Below are 26,982 nucleotides of genomic sequence, written 5' to 3' on the forward strand. Positions count from 1 at the left end.
ACTCAGCAATACCTGACAAGAACAAATCATCTTCCTCAAGGAAGAGTAAACCTGCCTGGTGGTCAGCAGCAATACACAAACTCTATAATAAAATTTAAAAAATGCTGTCCAGGACCAAGAAGGAGCAGGTGCCAAGTTGGAAGCAATCTCTCCTTTGTCTGAACAAGCAAATAAGGTCACTGGTGAAATCCTCTAAGGCTAACTTTGAGTCCAAATTGGGCACATCCACTAAGTACAATCACAAGGCCTACTTCAGATATGTCCGCAATCACAAAGGTAAGACCCAAATCTACTCTGAACTGGTGGTCAATATCACCACTTACACAAACGCCATAGACATAGCCAACCTGTTGGCAGACAGGTTCAGTGAAAACTTCACCCCCCCCCCCATCCCCCCTATCAGTAAACCAGGACATCCGCAGCACCTGCCTCCCTCTGCTCATCACTTGGGAGAAAGTCCTTAATGCCCTCTCAAAGGCAAAAAATACAGTCTCCATGGGACCCAGTAACATTCCTGGCTGTATCCTACATGAACTCAGGCATGAGCTGTCAGCTCCATTAAACACCCTATTCAACCAAAGCCTGAGCACCGGCTTCATCCCAGCTAAATGGAGGACTTCCACTGTCATCCCTGTACACAAAGGTGGAGCATCCACTGCCCCAGGCAGTTATAGGCCCATCAGCATAACTAGAAGGTGAATCCAAAAACGGACCAGCACAATGGTAATGCAGCTAAAATAAATTTATTGTAGAAATCAATGCCATTTCTGATAAATAAATGGCTTGCAAACCGGTTTCAGCTGTAAAAAGCCTTCTTCAGTGATAAAACACAAATATTCAAAAGTTAAACAGCTCCAACATCCCGGTATTATATAGGGAGACCCTTAAAGGCATATTACAGAAAAAATGATAGATATTTGATTATATACACATGTCATGAAAAATGACTAATAAATCTTGTCAATAGAAACATAATACCCAAATCACCAAAAATAACATTTGTACATCAGAGATTATAAATAAGATTCTGCAATATGCATAAGTAAATAGGCTGGCATATTATTGCATTTCATTTAGTCCAGGTTTGAACAAAGCCCCTAACCTGGTTATCCACATAGTTTCCATATTATTAAGTTTATTATGCCATCCTGCTTTGAAATTCCTATGCATTTGTATTTTATCTATAATGATAAATTTAAAAAGAGCAGTTGGATGATTAATGGTGTGTTTATAAAGGGCACTGGACAAATGGTGATTTCTAATGGCACTAAGGTGTTCACTAATTCTCAATTTGAATGGTCTGGACGTCTGACCAACATAAAAGGAGGAACAGGTACATGTAGCTAAATAAATGACCCAGTCCAAACTACAGTTCCCAAAAATGTTAATCTTGTATACCTGAGATGTGTTTTTGCTTGAAAATTCCTTTGTTTTAAGAATGTATTCACAGGCACTACAATGCCCACAAGGGAAACACCCCACCAAAGGGTCACCAAATAAGGTGGTTTGAACTGTTGTCGCTGGTGTATATCTGTTGTAGTGAGTTAAGCGAGAATGTATAGTGCGACCCCTATGGTATGAGAAGGCACATTTATCTGGTAAGATGTCATTCAAAAGTTCATGAGACTTAAGTATGTCCCAATGTCTGTTAATGATTTCCCTAAATCTGGATGTGTTGTTCCCAAAAGTGGTTACAAACCTAATCGGCTGTACAAAATTTGTTGTTTCTTCATGCTTCAAATGTTGGTATTGTAATAAGCTTGGTCGTGCCATCTGCCTAGTCTGGTCAATAGTTTGAGAAATATGATTCCTGGAATATCCACGGTTGATAACCCTATTTGACAGGTCTTGTTCACAAACTTGATGTTGTTCTTCTGATGAGCATATGCGTTTCATACGCAAAAATTGGGATTTTGGAATATTTCGGATGATGTGGCGGGGGTGAGAGCTAGATGCATGTAGAAGAGTATTATATTGAGGAAACTTCCTATGTACACTAGTAGCCAATGTGTGATCTTGCAGTCTAGAAATAACAACATCCAAAAAGACAATCTCTTGATATTCTATATTTAGAGTGAATTGTATATCCCAAGGATTGTTATTAAGATACCTTACAAAATCAAACACGTGGTCCTTATCCCCACGCCACACCATCCAACAATCATCTAGATATCTTCTCCAGATGTCCAAATCATTAATATGCAAATTATGATGTGCATCATAAATAAACGATTGCTCAAAAAATCCCATAAATAAGTCAGCATATATGGGGGCAAATGAAGCCCCCATTGCCGTACCTTTGATCTGCCAATATGGTTGTCCATTAAAGTAAAAAACGTTTTTACACAACACATACTCAGTTAGTTTAACAAGAAAATTGTTGAAACCAGTGGAATATAATTCCGATTTGTCCAGCCAATAAGAGATCGCAGCTATGCCAGCATCATGGGGGATGCTCGTATAGAGAGATGAAACATCTAAGGTACATAACCACCAATCCGCTTCTAATTGTGAATCCTGAATGATGTTAAGAAATTCTGTGGTGTCTTGTACCCTCGATCTTACATGAGACAGTAACGGTTTCAAATAATACGTGAGGAAAGCGGATAGTGGTTCAGTGAGAGAGCCTCTCCCGGAGACAATGGGTCTACCTGGGGGGTTAGTAGAGTGTTTGTGGATTTTAGGAAGAAGATATAAATATTGGGGCATAGGTTCTACCACTCTGAGTTGTTTGCAAACCTGTTTGCTGATAATACCTTCTTCTGTCGCTAGATCCAAAAAGGAGTCTATCTGTGCCTTAAAGTTGGGTGTAGGATCCACAACCATCTTACTATAAAAACGAGCATCAGACAACTGTCTGTAAGCCTCAGCCTTATATTTGCTGTAATCCATAACCACAATGCCACCCCCCCTTGTCAGCCGGAGTAATGACAATCTCATGATTGAGTTGAAGCTCTGTAGTGCAGATCTCTCTGCTTGAGTGAGGTTATTTGTAATAGGTTGATATCTACTAGAGAAGTGTAAATCTTTGATGACACATTCCTTAAAGATAGAAACATGTTTATCCATGGGTGGTGTAAATTCTGATTTGCCAAATCTGAAACCAGTAGATCTTTGAGTGGAATCATGGTCTGAAAAAAATATTTTAAGATTAAGCAATCTACAAAAGTCATTAACATCTTTTGACAAACTGTATTCAGAAACAGGTGAAGTGGGGACAAAATTAAGACCTTTATTTAATACTTGGTTATGTTCAGGTGATAATTCAAAGGATGAAATATTGTGTACATTATTCACTATTTCACAATCTGTTGTAATAGAACCTGTAAACTGGATGTTCCTGTTTCTGTTTCTATGCTTTCTGCCCCTGTAGCAGAGGAAGTTTCGTCCTCTGACGTACCGCTAAGGGTAGATTCTGTCCTTCTTAATATGGATCTGGGCCTCTTTCTACCATGATTGCTTTTGTTAACTCTGTCTGTGAACCTGACATTCTTAGATGTAACAAATGGTTTGCCTTTGTCATAATCCGACAAGTCTGTTAAATTTGTGTGTTTTTCTCTTAATCAATTGTTGTTCCAAATTGGCCAGATCTTTGGCTAAATTGGAAATAAACTCCTTAAAAAATCCTTCAGTTTCAAATAACTGGGCCTCAAGACACACCTTTTGAATTTCAACTATTTGTGATTCAATGGTTCTTTCATAATAACCAATCAAAGTATTTACAAAAAGCATTGAAGCCTGGTGTTGGGCTGAAGCCCAATCCTGTGATAACTGGGCATCAATGTTAGCTACTAGGGGTTGAAGGCGGATCCTTAGCCCCCTAGGTGTAATGTCTTTTAGTTTATAGGCCTTGAATAATTTCAAGTGCCAAATATTGGACCTTAGAGATTTCATGTTTCTCGTCAGATTTTGAAAAACTAACCCACATTTCTGTTTGGAATCGCCTTCAATATTAAGACTAGTTGACCCCCTAGTGTTGAAGCCAAAGGCTTCCAGGTTATCTTTATCAGCCGATAGTCCTTGCAAGATTCCACTTAGATCCATGATAAAGCTGTTAGGCAATATGTCACAACACAATTCTTGACCCAAAACAAGCAAATGGTCTGGCAAATGTAAACAATATATATATGTGATTGTGTACTGCGTTGACCCTAATGATTGTGGAAAATTGCCTTTGATATATATAAAAGACAGCAACTGAAAATGCCCCACTATATATAGAGAAACTCTAATATGCTCAAATACTGAAGTAGTAGGTAATTCATCTCAATATAAACCAATGATTATTCGTCTAGTTATAAAGGTCAAACAGTTGAATATCAGAGGTGTACATTTGTCTAAATCAACCTTTCTCATTCATATCATATATAACCAGAAGTAATTCCATATATAATTATGGTAGCCGACCGTTCGTCCCTGCTGCCATCTGTTATAGGAGTGAACTCCGACTCAAGGGCTTGTATAAACCCAAGTGTGTATAAAGTATGACTGGGCTTTCGTCCCATATGATATTGAAAATATAATTGTCAAGATCCGTAGACCAGAAAATGCCAAATATTACAAGAGTCAATATATATAGAAATGGGGGCACAAAGTTGCCTACTTATAGAATATGTATATATATGTATGTGTTCCACAAATGGGGCAACTGCAGTACAAAAACCTATATATAAAAAATATAAAAGATGCCAGTATATAATACAAAAACCATGTACTTGGGTCAAAAATGGTTTAAACAATTCTTGTGATAGCTATTAAGTTGGCTGAGAAAGCAGAACATGAATGAATATTAAACAAAACTCAGTAGTTGAGTACCATATTAAAAGTGTGACCTTGAAATCCCATATGTATCTAGATAAACCTGCAAGAAGGGTAAAATGCCTTTCATAATAAGTATAATTTGTCCAATGCCCTTTATAAACACACCATTAATCATCCAACTGCTCTTTTTAAATTTATCATTATAGATAAAATACAAATGCATAGGAATTTCAAAGCAGGATGGCATAATAAACTTAATAATACGGAAACTGTGTGGATAACCAGGTTAGGGGCTTTGTTCAAGCCTGGACTAAGTGAAATGCAATAATATGCCAGCCTATTTACTTATGCATATTGCAGAATCTTATTTATAATCTCTGATGTACAAATGTTATTTTTGGTGATTTGGGTATTATGTTTCTATTGACAAGATTTATTAGTCATTTTTCATGACATGTGTATATAATCAAATATCTATCATTTTTTCTGTAATATGCCTTTAAGGGTCTCCCTATATAATACCAGGATGTTGGAGCTGTTTAACTTTTGAATATTTGTGTTTTAGCACTGAAAAAGGCTTTTTACAGCCGAAACCGGTTTGCAAGCCATTTATTTATCAGAAATGGCATTGATTTCTACAATAAATTTATTTTAGCTGCATTACCATTGTGCTGGTCCGTTTTTGGATTCACCTTCAGTTTTGGTTTGGACCGTGCACTTAGTCCCTCGTGCGTGTGTTTTGTTTTGTTCCATCAGCATAACTAGCCTGATCTGCAAGGCCATGGAACGCATGATCATGGACCTTATAAACAAGGACTTTGCAACCTCCAAACACTTGACCTCACACAGTTTGGTTTTGTCAAAGGGAGATTGTGCCTGTTAAACTTGGTTAACTTCGAAACAGTCACCAAAGCCATGGATGAGGGGAAGATCATGCATACCTTGACCTAGCCAAAGCCTTTAATACTATTTCCCACTCGGGCATAATAGATAAACTCTCCCAGCTAGGCATCAACTCATATGTTAACAGATGGGTAGCTAACTGGCTCACTGATAGAACCCACTCAGTCAAAGTAGGGGAGGCCACCTGTAGTTGTAGACCCATAACGAGCGGCGTAACCCAAGGATCGATCTTGGGGCCTCTACTGTTTGGGATATACTTTTCTGAGGTGCAAGACAAAATCAGTGGTCTGTGGCTGACCAAGTTTGCAGATGACTGCAAGCTAGGTGCTGTCTAAAATTACCCTAGTGATGTGAACATCCTCCAAGAGGGCTATAACCAAACTAATGACTGGACCAGAAGCATGGCCTCAAACTGAATGCCAAGAAATCCATCATTATCCCGTTTGGGGAAAATGGCATCCCCATTAATTATCACATTAGTAACAATGTACTAAGCACGCAGTCAGTCATGTGAGGTACTAGGGCACCCAGGTTGATGGCAACCTTTCTTTTGACCACCAAGTTGTCTCCATTGTACAGAAGGCTTTCTACATGGCCCACCTCATAAATAAGGGTATTTGATCCAGGAACAAGGAGGCCATAACATCCCTTTACTCCTCCCTTATGACCCATTATAGAGTACAGTACCCCTTTCGGCGTGTACCTTGCCAAGCACATGCAGCATTTGTAGAGACCACAGAGGTTCCTGAGCAGGAAAACCCAGGATCTCAAATACCTATCCTATACAGATAGGCTAAAAGTCCTGTCCCTCTATTCAGTGTCGTACAGACTGCTCAGAGTTGACCTGTGTCTGGCATACAAGACTATCTCAGACCCAGTCTTGATGGAGTTGCTGCATATCCATAAGACAAACTCCACTGGAGCAACCCACATGCAAGGCCTTAACCTGGTCTGTGACATTAATAGAACTTGTTGGCAGGCTAGATTTGTGTCCCAAAGACTCCCCCATTTGTGGAATAGACTCCCTCTCCATGTTAAGCAGAGTACCTCTCTAGCCCTCTTTAAGAGGATCCTGGACGGCTGGATGGGAAACAGAAAATACACCCCTGGAATCCCACCTGTGTCCCTGCTGGACAGGGGAAACAGGTGCTGACTTTGAAGGAACGTGGGCAAAATTCTTGGCTAGGCTTATAAGGGCCTCTGGGCCAATAGCCTAGTATCATCCTATGAACCTACAACAATACATTTCTAAAGAAAGTTGGGAGAATATCTGGTGTGGAAGATGTGAATTCAATATTTGTAACTCAGTCAGAATTTACATATTATTCCCCATAGTACAGTTATCGGGATAGACTGGATAGAATTTGTCTTTTTCAGGAGCATGATTGTTTAACTGAAAGCTTCAGCATGCATTCAAGAACAATTTCAAATCATACACTGATAACAATTAAGATAAAAATACAAGGTAATGAAGTAAAAATGAGACACTGGCTGTTTCCTACTTACCTATCAAAAAAAGAGGAATTTAAGGAATGGGCTATGGAAATTATATGAGAGTTGTTATGGAAGATGCAATTTTTTTTCAGAAGGGATAGCTAGTGAGCAGGATAAAATGAAAAAGGAGTTTAAAACCAGAGTAGAATTTTATTTATTTAACATTTGTTTACCGGGAAAGTCTGGCCAGGACAGAGCCCATTTTCAGAGGAGGCCTGGTGAGAAACACTCCAGAAGCATGTCTTTTGGAATGTGGGAGGAAACCAGAGCACCCGGAGGAAACCCACACGAATGCAGGGAGGACATGCAGACTCCACACAGAAGGCACCCCAGCCAAGAAACGAACCAGAGAACCTCTTGCTATGAGGTGACAATGCTAACCACTGCAACACTAATAAAAGAGAAAGAGATATGGTTAAACAGTAATAGGAATTATTTAGAGGGACTGACAAATGCAGAGTAACAGGAATCTCACAAAATAAAACAGAGGAGCAACTACAGAGTGCTAAAGGGATAATAAGGGAGTATTGTGAAAATAAGCAAGGGTTTTGAAAGGTTGTTATTAAGCAACTATTTTTGATAGTAACTCAAGAGCATTAAAACCTTTGGCATAACAACTTAGGTAACAGAAACCATAAAAGATTGTCACCAGACTTAGGGAGCCTATGACAAGAAAAATAACCAGAGATCCTATAGAGGTATTAGAGTTGTTTCAAAAATTTTATGAACATTTATATAAAGCAGAGGAATGATGTTCATCATGTTTCACTGCTGCAGTCATTACACTTAGGTTATCCTGCCGTCATGCGGTCCCGCAGTTGGCCAGAGTTCCAAAGTCTTGGTCCAGCGTCGGTTGCTGTCGCTTCTTCCCTGACGTCAGTGCGCCAGGGGTATATAAGATGCAGTCGACGCCATTTTCTTTCTGTAGTCTTTCTTGCCGCGTGGTGCCCGAAGCAAAAGCAGTTCGCAAGTGCCGGTCGGCCGACTACTGAGATTTTCGAATTCGAATTTCAGAACTGAAGTCTTCAATAAAGCTATGTACCCCGTTGGGGAAACTTTTTCTTGCCTCAGACTGATATCAGTAAAAGTTAATAATTGCATTTCTTGTGAGAAGCAAATACCTCATAAGGATTTTCATTCTTACTGTATTCCATGCCTAGGCCCAGACCACGACGTCACTAGTTGTCGGTTTTGTGCTAGATTTAACAAGCGCACTATTAAACGTCGGTTTGATTTTGCTCGCCATTATTTTGGCCGAAGGTTCAATTATACCATGCCGTCGGAACAACCGACGACCGGAATACACAAAAAACGCAAAGACAAAGATAAGGACAGGCATCCGAGGTCCAAAAGCGACGATGAAGCCTCTTCTAGGCCAGTCACCGGTTCGCCGGTTCTCAGTGAGGCGCTTTCGCAGCCCCTGACACCCGTTGCCACAGGCCGCCTCCGACTCCCACGTAGAGATTTCTAGGCCTCTGGAAACTCAAGGTATTGGGCCTATGGAAATTAACCCCTCCGATGGATCCGGAGCCGCTGAGCAGGCATCAGCTTCTGAGGGTGTTTTCAGACCTTCACAGCTTACTGTCAAAACAACAACTAAGTCTAAAACTCCATTAAAGACAAAGAAACAAGTACAGCATTCACCTGGACAGGCCTCCGTGCCTAAAAAACAGATGCTCAAAATGGCCGAAGACCTAATTACTCTGATCAGGGGTTCCCATCCCCCTCCTGATAAAAGGCCTAGGCAGGATACAGACTATGATTCCTCTGACCAGGTTTCCATTTCTTCTGATTCCCCTTCAGACCAGGGATACTTTACCACCCCCCCCCCCCCCCATGAGGACTCTGATGCTGAAGAATCAATCCCTTCAGCCTCTCCTCCTGAGGATTACTCTTTTGGGGAAACTTTACATACCATGAGGGAGCATTTCCATTGGGAGAGCCAGGATTATTCAGAATCCAAGAAAAGGCTCAGAGATTTTCGTTTATTACCTCAGCACAGGCCCCTTGCTATCCCGCCTGTGTTAGATTTTGTGGATGATGTGTTCCCTGAATCCAGTTTAACCCCTGATACTTTGCCCCCAGCACCAGTCAAGCCGGATAGGTACTACAGAGTCCCTGACTCTCACAAATTTCTTTATAAAAACCCTGCTGCTGATCCAGAAACTATTTCCCAGGGTCCCAAAGGGGTAAAGGCTTCCACTGCTAAAAATCCAGTTCCCTCTGACAGGGATTCTAGAGCATTAGATAGATGGGGGAAGAAAGTTTACACTTCCGCAACTTTAGCAGTAAGGGCTTTAAGTTGCTAGTTCCACATGCTAAAATACCAACAATATTTAATGTCTTTGTTAAAATAGAAAATGCTTACAAGCTCAGAAGGTTTTGACTATAAGGAAATGCAGGATTTATTGCATGCAGCTGAACAAGTGGGAAAACATACTCTGCAATGTGGTTTTGATTCATTAGAGGCTTCTTGTAGAGCCGCAGTTACAGGATATGTGATTTGAAGGCATGCTTGGTTAAAAGAACAAGGTTTACCTGATCATGTTAAGGCAAAATTATTGGATGCTCTTTTACAACATGATATCTTGTTTGGTGTTAAGGCAGAAGAGGTATTAAAGAAAATGGAGGATAAGGCAAAATCTATGCAAACAGTGAAGGATTTCTTACAGGTACAGCCACCTCAATTTAGCAGAAATTGGCCTTCTAAAAATTGGTCCTTTCCAGTGTCAGACAGACCACAAAGAGGCAGATACAGACACCCAAGAGGCAGATCTCAGCCCCAAGGCTCTTACAGACCATGACAGTGGGGTGCTTCAACCCCAAAAGGAGGAGAAGACAAGTCACAACCTTATAGGAAACAGTCCCAATGACTTCCCCCTTCAAATGCCAAGCACTTACCTTTTGGCCGCTCCCTTAGGGGGAAAACTAGCACTTTTTTCACAAAATTGGCATATATCACCCAAGACAAATGGGTTCTGAATATTGTGTCTCAAGGTTACAGGTTCCACTTTCACACTCTACCAAGGCCAAAAGGAATGCCAGACCTGTCACAAAATCAACGGGCAGAGGCACAAAAACAAATTACAGCCCTCATGGACATGACAAAAAGTGCCACAACAGGAACAAGGACAAGGATTTTACTCAAGACTTTTCTTGGTCCCCAGAAAGGACAAAGCCTGGAGACCCATACTGGACCTATCTACTCTAAATACTTACCTGGATGTTCCGAAATTCAAAATGTTGGCACTACAGCAACTTCTTCCCATGCTGGGCAAGAAGGCTTGGCTTGTTACTTTGGACCTCAAAGAGGCATACCTGCATGTCCCAGTCAGACAAAATTGCAGAAGATACCTCAGATTCATAGCTGGCACAATGCATTACCCATTCTCTGCACTGCCCTTTGGCTTATCTACTGCGCCCAGGGTCTTCACAAAATGCCTGGCACCAGTAATAGCATTTTGCAGACAAAAAGGAATTCAAATATATCCCTACTTGGACAACTGTCTTATTCAAGCAGAGAGCAAGGACATTCTTCTAAAGCATCTGGTGTTTGTAAAAAGATTGCTAATTTGCCTAGGGTACACAGTAAATGAAAAGAAGTCAAAACTAGTGCCCTCACAAGAGATAATATTCCTGGGTGCCAGCTTAAATACAATGGCCCAGATGGCTTATCTCATGCCAGACAAGCAAAGACAACAGACTCAGTACTTTCAATTGATAGCAACAAAAACCCAACTCCCTGCAAGAAAAATTCTGCAGGCCTTGGGGTTCATGGCATCCTGCATACTACTAATACCATATGCCAGACTGCATATGAGGAAATTACAATGGTACCTAAAAAGTGTTTGGACTCAACACTGTCACAGTTTGGAAACAGTAATACCACTTATTCCCTGCCTACAACAGGAGTTTCGATGGTGGGCACAGGCATGTCACCACAACAAGGAACATCCTTTCACTTTACCCACAGCCAGGCAGACACTAACAACAGATGCTTCGGATTATGCCTGGCGAGCACTCTTGGCAGGAAAATGTATTCAAGGCAAGTGGGCCACAGACCAAATGCATCTTCACATCAATCAAAAAGAGATTCTAGCTGTACAAAATGCCCAACAGCTTTCAAGGACCTTCTGCATCCAGGACAACTATTACTAAAGACGGACAACACCACAGTTATGTGGTACATAAACAAGCAAGGGGGCACTCATTCCTATCCCCTCTGCAGACAAGCCATGACTTTGTGGAACACAGCACTGACCTATCAAGTTTATCTGCAAGCACAATTCCTGCCAGGAAAGAAAAATACTCTGTCAGACAACTTAAGCAGAAACATCATGGATCCTCACGAGTGGAAATTAAATCCACAAGTATTCAGCATGATAACACAAAAATGCGGGTGCCCAGACATAGATCTTTTTGCCTCCCCTCTAAACTGCCAACTACAGAAATTCTGCACAAGGACTTACCACACACAAGCATGGAAAGTGGATGCTCTCTCGTTCAGCTGGAAAACCCTAAAAGTTTATGCCTTCCCACCACTGCCTCTCCTTTCAAAGATACTCCTAAAAGCCAGACAAGAAAGGCCAAAAATGATCCTGATTGCCCCAGACTGGCCACGCCAGCACTGGTACCCAACCTTAAAGAACTTGGCTCAAGGCCCAGCATGGATTTTACCTCAAATTCCTCAACTTCTGACTCAACAAAACAATCAGATCCTGCACAGCCAGCTCAAAACCTTAAACCTGGCTGCATGGCAGATTACTTAGCCATGCAGCCAACACCTCTCTCTAAAGCTGTTATGGATGTCATTTTGGAGGCCAGGAGGCCCAGCACCAGGAAATCCTATTCAGAAAAGTGGAAGAAATTCTGCGCCTGGAACCAGGCTCAAAGCTTTGACCCTCTTGTTCCAAATATTCCTCCAATATTACAATACTTAACTGAGATGCTGGACAAAGGCCTATCCTTTTCATCCATTAAGATCCACGCCTCTGCCATCTCAGCTCATTACAACACGGATCCTCCTGTTTTCTCTCATCCATTATTAAAACAGTACCTCAGAGGGGCTAAAAACATAAGACCGCCCCGGAGAGCAGCAACACCAACTTGGGACCTCAACTTTGTCTTGGAAAAACTACCTTTACCTCCTTTTGAGCCAGCCAATTCAGCAGAATTAAAATATGTGTCATGGAAAACTGCTCTGCTTCTGGCAATAACCTCAGCACGAAGAGTCTCAGAGTTACAGGCACTAATGACAGTGGAACCTTTCATCATTTTTCATCAGGACAGGGTTTCTTTAAGAACAAACCCTACATTTATGCCAAAGGTGGTATCCAGTGTGGCTCTTAACCAAACTATTCACTTGCCAACATTTTATCCAAATCCCCAGAATAAAGGGGAGAGACTTCTGCACTCATTGGACATACACAGGCAGTTACGCTTCTACTTGGACAAAACAAAAGCTTTCAGGAAAACTGAGCAATTGTTTGTAGCATATGCTGCAGGATCACAGGGAAAGGCTATTTCAAAGCAGACCATTTCAAAGTGGATAGGACACTGTATCCGTTTCTGCTACACACAGCATGGAAAAACTGTACCTAGCAACATTAGACCACATTCCACCAGGGCAACAGCCACTTCAACTGCCTACCTTAGAGGCATACCTACCAAGGATATTTTGGAAGCTGCAACTTGGAGTTCAGTGCACACCTTTACCAAGCATTGCCACTTACCTCTTTACTCTAAATCCAGAGCTGGCTTTGCCACTGCAGTGCTGCAGGGCCTCATAGCCACCCCGAATCCTTTATAGACCCAGCCACCCAACCTCAGCTTCGGGAATCAACCCAAGTGTAATGACTGCAGCAGTGAAACACGATGAACATAGTACAGTTTTGTACCTACCATAAATGTAGATGTTCAAGTGTATTCACTGCTGCAGTCCAGGTTACCCTCCCTCCATCCCCACTTTCTTAGCTGGGACTTATCTATACCTTTCTACCCTATACAACCTATGTAGTGTATTTGCTTGTAACTGAAGGTATTGTTTTTATTTTTTATGTATGTTTTATTAGCAATATGTATTGCCTACCTATTTGGGGGCACCTGACATCTGGGGCAAGAAAAACTGAAGAAAATGGCGTTGGCTGCATTTTATATACCCCTGGCACACTGACGTCAGGGAAGAAGTGACAGCAACTGATGCGGGACCAAGACTTTGGAACTCTGGCCGACTGCAGGACCGCCTGACAGCAGGATAACCCAAGTGTAATGACTGCAGCAGTGAATACACTCAAACATCTACATTTATGGTAGGTACAAAACTGTACTTTGTGGAAACCAAGAAAAATCACAACTGAAAATATTTATGGAAACACAATTATGAGAAGGTTAGAGAATGATGAGGCTCAATAACTAATGGTTAAGATAGGAGACGGCGATATAAAATGGTAATATATTATCAATCTGAAGGGACATCTCCAGGAACAGATGGTATTCCTGTGGAAGATTTGAAGTTAGGAAGGAAGAAATTGCTAAATATCTGGAAACAGATGGCCTGCACCTGTCGCCCCTGGGATTCTGGATACTGGCTAAGGCTCTTGCTGCCCCTTTAGTGCCTTTTTTAGGCAGGGTTCAAATAACAAATTCAACACCATAACAGGAACAGGCAAGCAAAAACTGAGGGTAATGATACTCAATGCTAGAAGTCTAAATCTCAAAATGCACTCACTCGAGGCACTCCTTAAAATGGAGAACATCGATATCTGTGCAGTGACTCAGACCTGGTTCAAGGCTCCAGAGAGCACCCCTGCACTACCAGGCTATAACTCATACCACACGTTTCGGCCATGTAACCTGGACTGAAACACCAAAGGTGGAGGTGTGTCCATATTCATTAAGGATATCCACACCTCCAGGCTAGTTGCTCAGCATAATGCATCCAAGGTTATCCAAGTGCAACTAACTGGGCAAAACTGCAATCCAAATTGTAGCCTGCTACAGATCCCCCAACATGCCCCAGGATTCCCACTCCTCTTTTCTTGATGTACTGGAAAATATTAGGTTTCAACCAAACACCCTAATAATGGGCGACTTCAACTACCCCACCATTAACTGGGAAAACTACTCGTGTACCAACTCCTTAGCTCAACGCTTTTTGGAATTCATAAACTCCAATGCCCAAGATCAACTTATCCACATCCCCACCAGGGGCAACAATATCCTAGACCTAGTCATTACCAACATGAGTGACTGGTGTTCCACAAATGAAGTCAACTCCTCGTTGGTCCGATCTGACCATAAGCTTATCACCCTTGATATCCACATCCCGCCCCCACCCCCCATTAAGGAAACCACAGTAAAAAATTTCTCCAAAGCCAACTACATGCTTCTTAAGACAGAAGTGGTGAACTTTATGACACCCATGCAGATGGACAATACAGTTACAACTGCTGAATCCTACACAAATGCACTCTATAAGCACTTACACGAGTGCATGGATCGTACTATCCCAAACAGAACCAAGACACTGTCCTCCAGAAAAAGGAAGCCAATCTGGTGGTCCTCTGCCATAAACAAACTGTACATCAAAAGGAAGAAACTGTTGCAAAAGAGAGTAAAATCCCATGAGTGGAGGAGCTCCCTGGTCAGCCTCAGTAAGAAGCTGAGATCCCTTATAAGATCCTCCAAAGCTAGCTACGAAAACAAAATCACCACTAAATCCAAGGACAACCACAAAGCATTCTATAGCTATGTCAAGAATCTAGATGGCAAAACCTAGATCTGCTCTGAGTTACAGCACAAAGGCGCAAAAATTACAGAACCAACTGATATTGCCAACATCCTGGCAGATAGGTTCAGTGCTAACTTTACCCCACTCTCACCCCCTAAAGGGCCCATATCTATACAGGAAGAATGCAGAGTCCCTGTAATCACAACTACGCAGGTAAACAGTATCCATGGGACCGGACAACATCCCAGGCTGCATTTTACATGAACTTCAGAATGAACTGGCTTCCCACTTAAGCCTCATGCTCAATAATAGCCTCGCATCAGGCTTTGTGCCCACTGAATGGTGCACAGCAACAGTTATCCCACTCCACAAAGGGGGAGCCACCACTGATCCCGGGAACTATCGACCTATTAGCCTGACGAGCCTGGTCTGCAAGGCCATGGAACGTATCATCATGGAACTCATAAACAAAGACATCAGTAACCTCCAAACTCTGGATCCCACCTAGTTCGGGTTTGTGAAAGGCAGATCCATGCCTCCTGAACCTGATCGACGACTTTGAGGCAGTCACCAAAGCCGTGGATGAGGGTAAGGTGGTTCACACAGCCTATCTTGACCTTGCCAAGGCTTTCAACACCATCCCCCATTCTGGAATTATAGCTAAACTCACTAAACTAGGTATAAATCCCTACGTCACAAGATGGGTTGCCAACTGGCACACTGACAGAACCCACACTGTAAAAGTTGCAGACTCCAAATCTGACCTCAAAGCAGTGACAAGTGAAGTACCACAGGGTTCTGTCCTGGGACCTCTCCTGTTTGGTCTCTACTTCTCTGATGTACAGGCTAACACAGAAGGCCTCTGGCTAATGAAGTTCACAGATGACTGCAAACTAGGAGCCATAGTCAAGTCCCCAAATGATGTGGACATCTTACAGAAGGGCCTCACTGAGACAGATGCCTAGTGTCAGAGCTATGGCCTCAAGCTCAATGCCATGGTAAAAACTCTGTACCCATGAACTACCACATAGGCAGCAATCTACTTAACACTGAATGCATGATAAGAGACCTTGGGACCCTAGTGGACAGTAGACTCTCCTTTGATAGTCACATTGCCACAGTAGTCAGGAAGTCCTTCTACGTGGCACACCTCATCATAAAAGGGTTCTCATCCAGGAAAAAAGAGGTCATTGTTCCCCTCTACTCGACACTCATTAGACCCATTATAGAGTACAACGCCCCTTTTGGAATGTACCTCACAAGACATCTGCAGCATCTGGAAAGGCCACAGAAGTACCTCACAAAGAGGATTACTGGCCTCAAACAAATGCCCTACACTGACCGCCTCAAATGACTCCAGCTTTACTCCGTAGCATATCGCCTACTCCGAGGTGATCTCTGCCTAACATATAAAGCTATGTCAAACCCAGAGCTGTTGGACATGCTACTCCTAAAGAAATCCCAATCCCTCCGAGCTGCACGCTCTAGGGACCTAAACCTTGTCACCACAATAAACAGAACATGCTGGAGGGATAGATTCCTGTCCCAGAGACTTCCTATACTCTGGAATAAACTACCCATCTATGTCAAGCAAAGTTCTTCATTAGCACTCTTCAAGAAAAATCTTGATGAGTGGATGGGAAATAGGAAATACACCCCGGGGATCACTTCTGTGTCTCTGCTCGACAGTGGCACAGGAAAATAACTTTCTTGGGTGGCGTAAGCCATGGAACCTTGTTGGCTAGGCTTAAGTAGGCCCTTGGGCTGATAGACTAGTACCTACCTATGAACCTGTGAAAATTTTGTTTAATCGCATTTTAAAAGGAGAGGAAGCACCAGCTTCTTGGAAGAAAGCTGTGGTGGCTGTATTACCTAAAAAGGGTAATGGCTCATCAGACTTAGACCCATTCCAGTTTTAAATCATGATTAAAAATTGTTTTATGTCAATATTAGCTAAGAGAAGGGCAATGGTTTGCCAGTGTTGATAGATATGGATCATTGTAGTTTTGTGGAGGGGAGGCAAACATTTGGCAACATTAAGAGGAAAGTAGAATGTAAGAAAATGCAGCTGCTGTTGGTGGGGTGTTAATACAAAAAAAGCATTTGATAGAGTAAGCTGGGGTTTTATGATTAAGGCAGTGGAAGCATTTACATTCCCTGATACAATAAGAGAGTTAATTAAAAGGATATATGAAAGATTGGAGGCAAGAATTAAATTAGAAGGGTTCCTCTCTGATAACATATTTGAATAGAAGAACCAGACAGGGTGCCCTTTTTCCCCTTAATTATTTATATTTAGAGGCAAAGAAAACAAGGGACTCAGAAATTCAAGGATATGGTAATCAAGAAAAGTTGACTTTATTTGCAGATGACATTATTTCATTTTTGATAAATCCAGGAAATGACATCTTGGTGTTGAGGTACATTTTGAGACAGTTTTAAGTCTTTCCACTGTATAAAATAGATGAAGATAAAGCAAAGGCTATAACAGTAAATTATGTACCCACACATGAATTGCTTCAGCAATACCTATGTTTGTGGTGGCATAATAAGATGAAGTACAGATATGTGCAGCCGAATGTCCAGCATAGGTTCTGTCCCATAGAGCGTTAAGAAACAAGGACATTAAGTGAACACTGTATTCTTTACAGTGTGCTTCACTTAATATCCTTCTGTACATCCGCTTAGTACAGTATGGACATAAATATGGTCAGATATTGTGTAGGATGATGTTAAGCAGTGCACATCAGTATTTAGGAGTATTAAAACTGAGAAATGGGAAGCTTTTGTTTATGGAGAGTAAGACGCAAATAGTGAAAATATTTTCTGTCCCTTTAGTCTTACATACAAGTCAGGCATATTTTTATCAACCAGAAACAAAGTTGTGGACAATAATTAATAAAGAGTTAAAGGAATTTCTTTCAGAAGGAAAGAGGGTCAGAGTTAAATGGGATAAGTTGATCCTCCTCATAGAACAAGATGGTTAGGGTTATCTGATTTGTGTATATAAGGCTCATATACATAGCACAAGCAGAACATTATAAATCAGAGTGGAAAGGGATGATGATGAAGCAAGCAGAGAGTTCAAACAATTAAAAAAGAGTATGATTTTTTATGTAGATCCTTAAGGAGAACAACAATTAACTGTACAGAATTTTATATTTATAAATGTACAGGTCATTGTTCTAAAAACTTGATCAACATGTGAATGAAGAAAGGAGATTTTGCTAATACGGATGACTACAATCATGGGTACAAAGAACAGACAAGAGGAAGCTGGAATTTAATGGAGAAAACTGGCAAATGAGCCAAGATATCGGGAGTAAACAACTAGTGAGGGAAAGGTAGTTGAGTGGGACGAGGCCAAGCAGAAATTTGGACTACAGGTTAGATGTTACCTAACCTGGCAAGAGAAAGGGATAGGGAAGTCCTAAGTGAAAGACTAGCTCTGGTAGAGTATTTTGTCAAGTCTCAAACAGAAACTGCTGTTAGAAAAGGGATAATTACTAGGCCATATAAAATATTACACAATAACTATGAGAATAAATCAGAAGAGGTTAGAAAACTAGATTGGGAAGAGAGACTTGAAATGCAGTTTTACAAAGTAACACAAAAGGGAGGATCCCAAGTATGCAACAAGTCCAGAAGGTATAAGATTTTTGCTTGGAGGTATTTGCATAGGTATTTTATACCCCAAGCAGACAGCAAATAATTAGTTTCCTCTCTAGTGGATAGCAAATGTTTGAGGTGTAATGGGAAAGAAAGAGGCAACTCTGGGCATGTTTTCTGGGAGTGTACAAGTTGGCAGCTTTTATACCGTCCCTAGAGAGTACTCTGTCAGAAATATTGGGAGTGCAAATGACTATAACTAAGGAAATTATTATATTGAGCTATTACACAGGATCTGAAATGCCTAGATGTAGTAAGACCTTATTAAGTGTAATTCTATTGGCTGCCAAAAAGCTATTACTAGAAAATGGAAATCAAACTTTAAACCAGCTGTAAGTGAAGTATTGATGATTATTAAAGAAATCAAAGAACTGAACATGGGATTCCCTTAAACCTCACTCCTCCTCCTGAACATTATTCTGCATGTATCATTCCCACAATTTGCATTTATGTCTATATGTTGTTGTTGGGTCTTTCGGCTTTTCCCGGTTAGGGGTCGCCACAGCGAAACTCCAGTCCGCTAATGATTGGTAGTTGATTTTTACATGCCGAGTTACCAGCCCTGACGCACAACCTTCAACGAAGGCATGCCCATTCACGCATGTCTCCACGTAGAAGACATTTACGTCTATATAATTTTATTTATTTATTATAATTTGGTCCTTCCATTTTTTAAAGATCCTTCTTCCAGTTCTTTTACCTCTTTTAGCTGGAAATTGTGTGGAGTTAATCTTGTGTAGCACTTGGCTAACATTGCAGCATCATGGGAAGGGTCTCAGGATGACACCTCACTGGCAAGCCTGCCTTTACTGTCAGTGCTGCAGTAGTTCGGATGAGAGGATGGGATGAAAAAGACAACTGATCAACAAGAAGGTTAATAGGAGGGGGGGGATAGAAAATGCTAAAATCAAAAAAGTGTGTGTGTGTGTGTGTGTGTGTGTGTGTGTGTGTGTATGTATATATGTATGTATATATATATATATATATATATATATATATATATTTCTATTTGTGTGTGTGTGTGTCTGTGGGTTGATTTGATGTACCAAAAATACGACATAGCTTTCATTATTGGATATGTATTGATACATAGGTTATGAAATATATAATAAAGGAGATCAAGCATTTTCATTAGTGATAGCAAAATTAAGGAATTACAGAAGGAATGATGCATACATTTCTTCATATAGGTCACTGTTGTAGTATAATTCAGTGCATATGAGAATTAGCTACAGGCGGATCCCAGAGCTTTTAGATATTCCAGCTTGGGCTAGCACCACCCATTGTATGGATGCACTCATATATCCTCAATAACAGAGGCAGTCATCCCATGCTATTTTAACTTTTTTTACCACAGGCTTGCACTGTATTTTCAGAGTATGAAATCTGTAGCCATTGGGTCCAATTCCATCCCTAAAGATCCAGTTAAGAGAGTATTTTTATAAAGATAAGTACCCTATTGGGGAATTTGTTTGCAAATTGAGTAACATTATCACATTAGTAAATTATGTTAAAGTTCTCCAAGACCGTCCGTGAAAAAAATACACAGCTGATACAGTAGTAATGAACTCACATTTAACATTAGTAAATCTAGTATCATATGGTTGGATTAAAAATTAATTTGACACCATCGTCAGAGATGTAGGGACTGTGTAGCCAACTCTTATACTAATGCATGTCTACCAAAGGTAGAATAGCATATTTTGTAATCTGCCTAATTCTCAAACCCATCTAGTCACTCCAGGGAGATCACTATTGCCACTTTATATCTCATTGATGTGGCATATTGTTGAATACAGGGAGTGTTTTTTAGCCTTCTACTACTAGAGAAAAGTAAAAAAGTGTCAGTGTCTCCTTACTTGAAAAAGCAGTAAGTTTTAAAACCTGAACTTTTCAGAGGGGCTTTAGGAATTCTCATTGTATTCTGTTCATTATAAGCTACTTGGAGGTGACCTCTGTCTGTTCTATAAGATGATATCTGATTTAGTTCTGTTTAAATGTCTGTGCCTGGAAGACAGTACTTGGGGGGCTTATTCCAAAATGGGGAACATAATACTAAAATAAATACTAACAGTAGAAAATGTGTACCTGTCATATTACACAACACCTGTCAATGTAATGGAATTTAATTTCCCCTGTCAGTAATAATCCACTAACTTCCTTCAAGAATACTTGTGTATGTGTGCATGTGTGTATGATATGCATTTGACAAGCAGAAAGTAGCATGGGGTGGTGGCATTCAGGCTTCCTTAGTAGGTCATAAGCTGGACATCAGAGGCTACAAATGGATAGTCCTGCCTAATGCTATAATGCTGGCATATATTGCAAATGCTACATTATTGTGCCAGTATTAAGTACCTAGCTGCAGATATTGAGAAGACACTCGTGATGACCTGTAGGGTAAGCAGAGCAGATTGTGTGATTTAGCTGACTTTGCAAAAATTGTGGATAACATCTTTGCATAAGTAAGAACAGAATTTGATTTGCTTTCCTCAGAATAATAAGCACATTCAAAGTTGTTCATAGCTATGAATATTTATTTGCATTTCCTCTTACATAGCCATCAGTCTTGATGAAATGACATCATGTTTTCAGGATATTTGCGTACTGAGGAAGACTAATGCTAATATTTTTTCTTTAATATATTGCTGCATCTTGCTTTCAGAAAAGTCCAGTCTGCTGCCTTTGTGGTGAGAAGGACCATTTTCAGAACTCCTGTCCAGAGCGACCTTGCTCAAACTGCAGCTTGCCTGGTCACTTCTATCGAGAATGTATTGAAAGGCCTTACTGGAAAAAACATTGCCACCGCTGTGAAATGGCAGGTCACTACGCTGATGTAAGTATTTCACATCTTATAAAATTTCCATCTGTCTTCATTGGTCATCTGACAGCTGTAACTTATTCACGATTACTGTCTACCCAGTATGGCCACTTGTGTGACTGCAGGGTTTAAGATTTGTTTATATTCCTAAGTTAGATAGGATAAAGATGGGAAGTGACCCAGTGAATATAAAATAAAGAATGAGAGAAACTTACTTAAATAAGCACAGTTAGAGATTTCATTTTTAAAGCTGCACACATCATTGTGTTTTTTGTCTGTAGAGTATTTGAGCCCCCTTTTCCCATATGGTAGTCAAGCCCTTGTCTCCTTACTTGGCTTATTTCCTCCATTTCCTCAGTGCCAAAGAACACCAGTAGGGGATGTGAGAGAGGCAGTTCATGACTGTCATTCAACAGAGGTTAGGAGGCTGTTTTGTATGCTGCTTAACATGGCCCACCTATTGGCCAGAAGACATGGCTTACTACCTGCTACACAAATCAGAGGTTGGATACATGCTTCAGTATGTTCATAAGTGTGCCTTTGCAGCATTATGTATTCTTTGACTAGCTTGTACCATTTTCCTACCTCAGATCAAGTCATTGTGTATAGAACTGCACTTATGGACTTTTGTACAGTCTGCCAGCACACCGCCATCTACCTTTTGGATAGTCGATCCAGCCTCAGCTGCTCACTGCAATCCTTTCCTAGCAGGCTTCTAAAGCATCTTGTCTTCTAGTTGAAACTGAACATTTTGGACATAGTCTGGACCAAAGTCTTTGTTGAGTCATCTGGTACCAGGCTTGTGCAGTGCAATATACTGTAGTGGCACTACATGTGTTCAGTGTGTCAGTCATGTTAAAGATGTGACAATTGGGTCTATATTTGGCACTTTCATCAAATGGCCATTCGCCAAACATAAACCATTGAAAGTCCCTTTCAGCGAAACCACATATTACCATAAAAAATACATTAAATGACCATGGTTGGCCAACAGAAAGTAAACAGCACTTACGTACATATAGGTAAGGTAGCGATAAGAAAACGTTTTCTTTTTCCGCTGCAGTGCAGTCCTGGAGCTGGTATATGTAATGAGGGGGGGTGTGGGAGGTGCAATCCCCCACATTAGGAGGATTCTCATGTGTGGGGGCTGCACCCCTTCAATTACCAATACCAACTCCGAGATGGTACTGAAGTGGGGTAAGGGAAAGTTTCCTTATCGTTACCGTACCTACAAGTACATACATGCTGTTTACTTTCTGTTGGCCAACTATGACTGTTCAATGTATTTTTTTATGATGATGTGCCTTCTTGAGGAATGGTATGTTCAAGGTTTTTTGTTCGGCGAATGGCCGTTCAATGAATGTGCCATTTGATGGCCAAACATAGACCAGTGATAATTAATGTGAAGTGTCACAGTATTGTTAAGGGAGTTTTAACTATGTAACCTATCTCTGCTATCCTTTTTTGATGCTAGCACTATCAGTAGTTGTACTGGTATTAGTACAATAAGTTGGGGACTAACAGTCGAATTCTCAAGTCCTATTGTGGAGAGAACATGTGTGCTGAGAGTATACTTTTTTCCATTGCAAAGTTTCCATTCAGATCCCCACTATTCTGCAATCTGCATAGACATGCTTTAGTAGGGAATTAATTTACCCTTTTCCCCACTGTAGTGCGATCTTGCAGTTGGTATATAAAATTTGCAGAGGGTGTGGGGGTGCAGGAGGTCTTTTCCCCCTGCAAAAATGTAGATTTTTTTTTTTACATTCGAGTTTTCAGAAACTCGAGCATATGGTCTCAACCATATGAATTTTGAGTCTCAAAATTTGATAATATGATATAAATTTGTCTGCTCATGTAGCAAATTTTCTGTAACATTTGGTGAGAAATCACAGACTGCAGAAGGCTGTTACCTTGAGTGCCTTTACAAATGAGGGATTACTGAATATAATAAGTGTGGGTGCACAGTCCCCATGAAACGTTTCTGTTATTTCCCTTTACTGTTCCTGGTGATGTTGTCTGCATACAGGTGACTTGAAGAAATTATGAGAATAACAATAAAAACACCAACACAATTCAACGAAGCAACCAAGATATCCCAGATAAAATAAAAACATATACTTTGAGCATATTTCAAAAAAGACTGTTTCAAATTGTCAAAGTAAGTTTAGCTTGCATCACCCTGTCTGCAAAATCTGTGGCACCTTTGCAGTTAAGTAAAATACCTAAACACAAAAATGCAAAATCAGAAATGCATTACTTCATGATTGTATGGTAAAAGAATATAGGTTTAGCACATTCTCAACAAAAGGTGATTGACATTAGTACACACTCTGTTCTGTACTTTTTATTCAAGGGCACTGAAGATGACACATTTATCAACATAAGTATCTGTTTGCTATATCACCATTTCCCTTTCCTGGAGTTCTTTCTAGATTTGTGGAGACCTCTACATTAACATCACTTCCAAAATAAGATTTACAAGATCGATTTGAATCTTATTGACCACTCTCACTGCTGCCTGTGTTATCAAAGGAACTGATGTATCTTCTGTCCATTTGTCAACAGATGAGCATCAGATCTGATCTCAGCTCTGACTTCAGCCGCTTCTAGAATTTTGGATCCTCAGCTCAGGCTCCTCCTCTTACCCATAATCCCCTATTGTCCCAAAGGTTACCTCCGATCTCATTTGCCAGTCATAATGAACAGACGTCTGCTTGGGTTAGGCTTGCCTCAGCTATGTTATCCCTTTATTATTTTTTTATAGTAGTAGTTCTTCATCTTTTTGGGAAATGGTATTATTTTGCTTGTCTGGAAGTTCCTTTTCTGATGTGTAGATAACTCTTGTGTTACTTGTAAATCTTTTATTCCATTTTTCTTGTGCCTGTGGTGCCCTCTATCCCTTTCCTTTTCTAAGACTTGACTTACCTACTGTTAAGTATTTCTTATTGCCATTGTTGGTATTGTGGTGTAGGCTTACCGCTACATATTGTATTTACCATTGCTAGTATTTACTGTTAAAGAAAAAAAAAACTTCAAATCAATGTCTTATGGATGAGGGCAGTCCTCCTAGCTTTGAAGACTTTTCAGGATGTCCTTTTTCTAGGCATGATCTGTATCCAGATGGCATGTCATTAGTCTGATACGTCAACAACAAGGCTTAACATGGTTCTACCCACTGTGTTGAGAAGCCATGTGAGTATGGCAGTGGGTGATATTTTCCAGCTGCTTTCTGATAACAATGCACGTACTAGGGAAGTCCAACATTCTAGCAGACAGGTTGAGGAGCTCAGTTCTGCTACCTTACTAATGGTCTGTCAATCCAACAGTCGCAAAACAAATTTTTCACCATTTGAGTCAACTGTGCTGCATTCTTTTTGCTTCTCCCATCAACTCCAAGTGCAGCAGGTTCTTTGCCTTGATCCTTCTACAGGAAGGGTCACAAAGAGATGATGTAATGCACATCTGGCTGCCCAGCCTCTACACCTTTCCTCCTAATCTGCTAATCCCAAAATTCTTTACAGAAGGGTCTGCAGAGGAAAATCAAGGAAACTCTCATTGCTCCCTCCTGGCCTCAACAGGTCTGTTTCCCCTTCTTCTGGCCTCACTTAATGCATCCATCTTGGGTACTGGACCTTGATCCAGGTCTTCTCTCTCATCCATCCGGCATGCCTCACCTAGGCATTCAAGTCCTCATGTTAAATGCTTAGTTTCTCCACTTCCAAGGATGGCTAGTTAGTCCAGGCTTTCATCCCAAGTTATCCACATTCTCACTTCCCTGAGACCATCTACCAGAAAAGCTTATAAGAGTAAGTGGAAAAAGTTTTCAGTCTAGGTTTCAGAAAGGAAACTGGATCCCTTTTTCTCTCCTATTCCAGACGTTCTTGATTTCCTAGCATTTGTTTCCATAATGGGGCCAGTTATTCTACTATGAAATTTCAGTTAACCGCTATTTCAAACTGTCATATTAGAGAAAAAATGTTATACCTTATCATCCCTGAAGCTATATAAAGGCTTCTTTGGAGATACCTTCCAGCTTAGACCACCACTTGAGGATCCTACCCATCCACCCCCTTGGGATATGACTATTTTGCTCCAAGCTTTGACCCAAACACCCTTTGAACCTGCTGCCAGGGTGAACATAAAGTTTTTGACCTGGAAAATACTTTTTCTAGTTGCTTTTACCTCGGCCAAGAGAGCGTCTAAACTTCAAGTTATATCATGTAAGCTTCTGTACATTATCATTCCCGGGTCTCCACTGAAAATGGGTTCCTACCCATCAGATTTTCACAGTAATCAAAAGTCAATAAATAAATACATAAGGGCAGGGTGTCTTTACAGAATAATCCATCTTTCATAGCATGTTGCTACTGAGACATCTCATAATATATGTGCATCGTCTTACTCGTTTTCTTTCCAAATTTCTCAAATAGAGGAGAAAACATGTTTCATCAGTTGGATGTATTTTGTCAGTTTTTTTTTTTTTTTTTCCTTCACTGGCCTAAAACATTCAGAAAAACTGACCAGCTTTTTGTCCTCTTTTCCAAAGTTAAGCTGGGTCAAGGTGTTTCGAAAGTATCACTAGCTAGATGGTTAGCTGGCTGTATTTCTTAAGTATATAAAGAAAAATACTTCAGTCTACCCAGACCTGCCAAGGCTCATTCTACTAGATCTGTCTCAGCCTCTATGGTCCTCTTTTTTTAATGCTTCTATTGATGATATTTGCACTGTTGCCACCTGGTTTAACATTCACACTTCCATTTCTCATTATAAGCTGGATCTGCTATCCAGTAATAGGGCCATCCTCCAGATATTCTTCCATGAGACCACCATGACCGCTAAGTAGCTGGGGATTGTGTCTCATCTGTTTATTAACAGACTGAACAGACAACATCAGATATAAAAGTTAGGTACTCACTGTAATGTTAGATCTGTATTGCCTGTTTTGTCTTTTCTCAGCTCCCTTCCCTCTGTCCCTTTTTCATTTCACAGAAGATTATTAGCAGTGTGCTTCTGGTATGACAATACTGCCTGCCATTGTCTAGGTATTGGACTTTTACAGCTTCACAAGAGTGCTGTATTTCACATAACCCTTTTTGGACTGTAGTACTTTGTTTTTTTTTTCAGTATTTTCAACCAGGATTGTGTCATGGGGTTGGGGACAAATTCGATCTGAGGTAATCTTGGCAACAACATGGGATTATGGGTAAGGGGAGAAGGCTGAAATGTGGAGCCACAACTCTAGAAGCAGCCAGAGTTAGATCCAACATTGAATCTGAGACCCATCTGTTGAGGAAGGACAGAAACAGACATCACAAATCTGTTGTTATGATGAGTACATAACTTTTGATGTTAAGTTGTCTATCTCGCCTTCATTCTTGCTGGATGGGTTCGGAGCCGACCTCGGCTCCGACTCGGCCACTCTAAAAGCTCGAGAGTTGGTTCCACCGGCTCGAGGCTCCCCTTATATCCCACAATGCTAGGCGTGAGTTACCTCAGATCTCGTTTGCCGCTACAGCGATCGAGGTGTGTTTTCTACCGGCTCCAGGTTAGTGAAAGTTTAGACTAGTTTAAATTCTTTAAACTTAGGCTAGTTAGTGTAAAA

At 40.8% G+C, this 26,982-nt stretch overlaps 1 protein-coding gene across 1 annotated transcript in view; it reads left to right on the top strand.

Moving 5' to 3' along the window:
- ZCCHC7 (zinc finger CCHC-type containing 7) overlaps positions 1-26,982 on the top strand; it is a gene marked incomplete at its 5' end in the record, with an annotated part of 2,015,093 nt that overhangs the window by 1,305,621 nt on the left and 682,490 nt on the right. Inside the window, one exon of the mRNA XM_044059153.1 lies at positions 21,222-21,392. Within this exon, the coding sequence (XP_043915088.1) occupies positions 21,222-21,392 (171 nt within the window). The remainder of the gene's footprint in view (positions 1-21,221; positions 21,393-26,982) is intronic.

Source organism: Protopterus annectens, chromosome 17.part0 (assembly GCF_019279795.1).
Source record: "Protopterus annectens isolate FY-2018-M chromosome 17.part0, PAN1.0, whole genome shotgun sequence".
Lineage (NCBI taxonomy): Eukaryota > Metazoa > Chordata > Ceratodontiformes > Protopteridae > Protopterus > Protopterus annectens.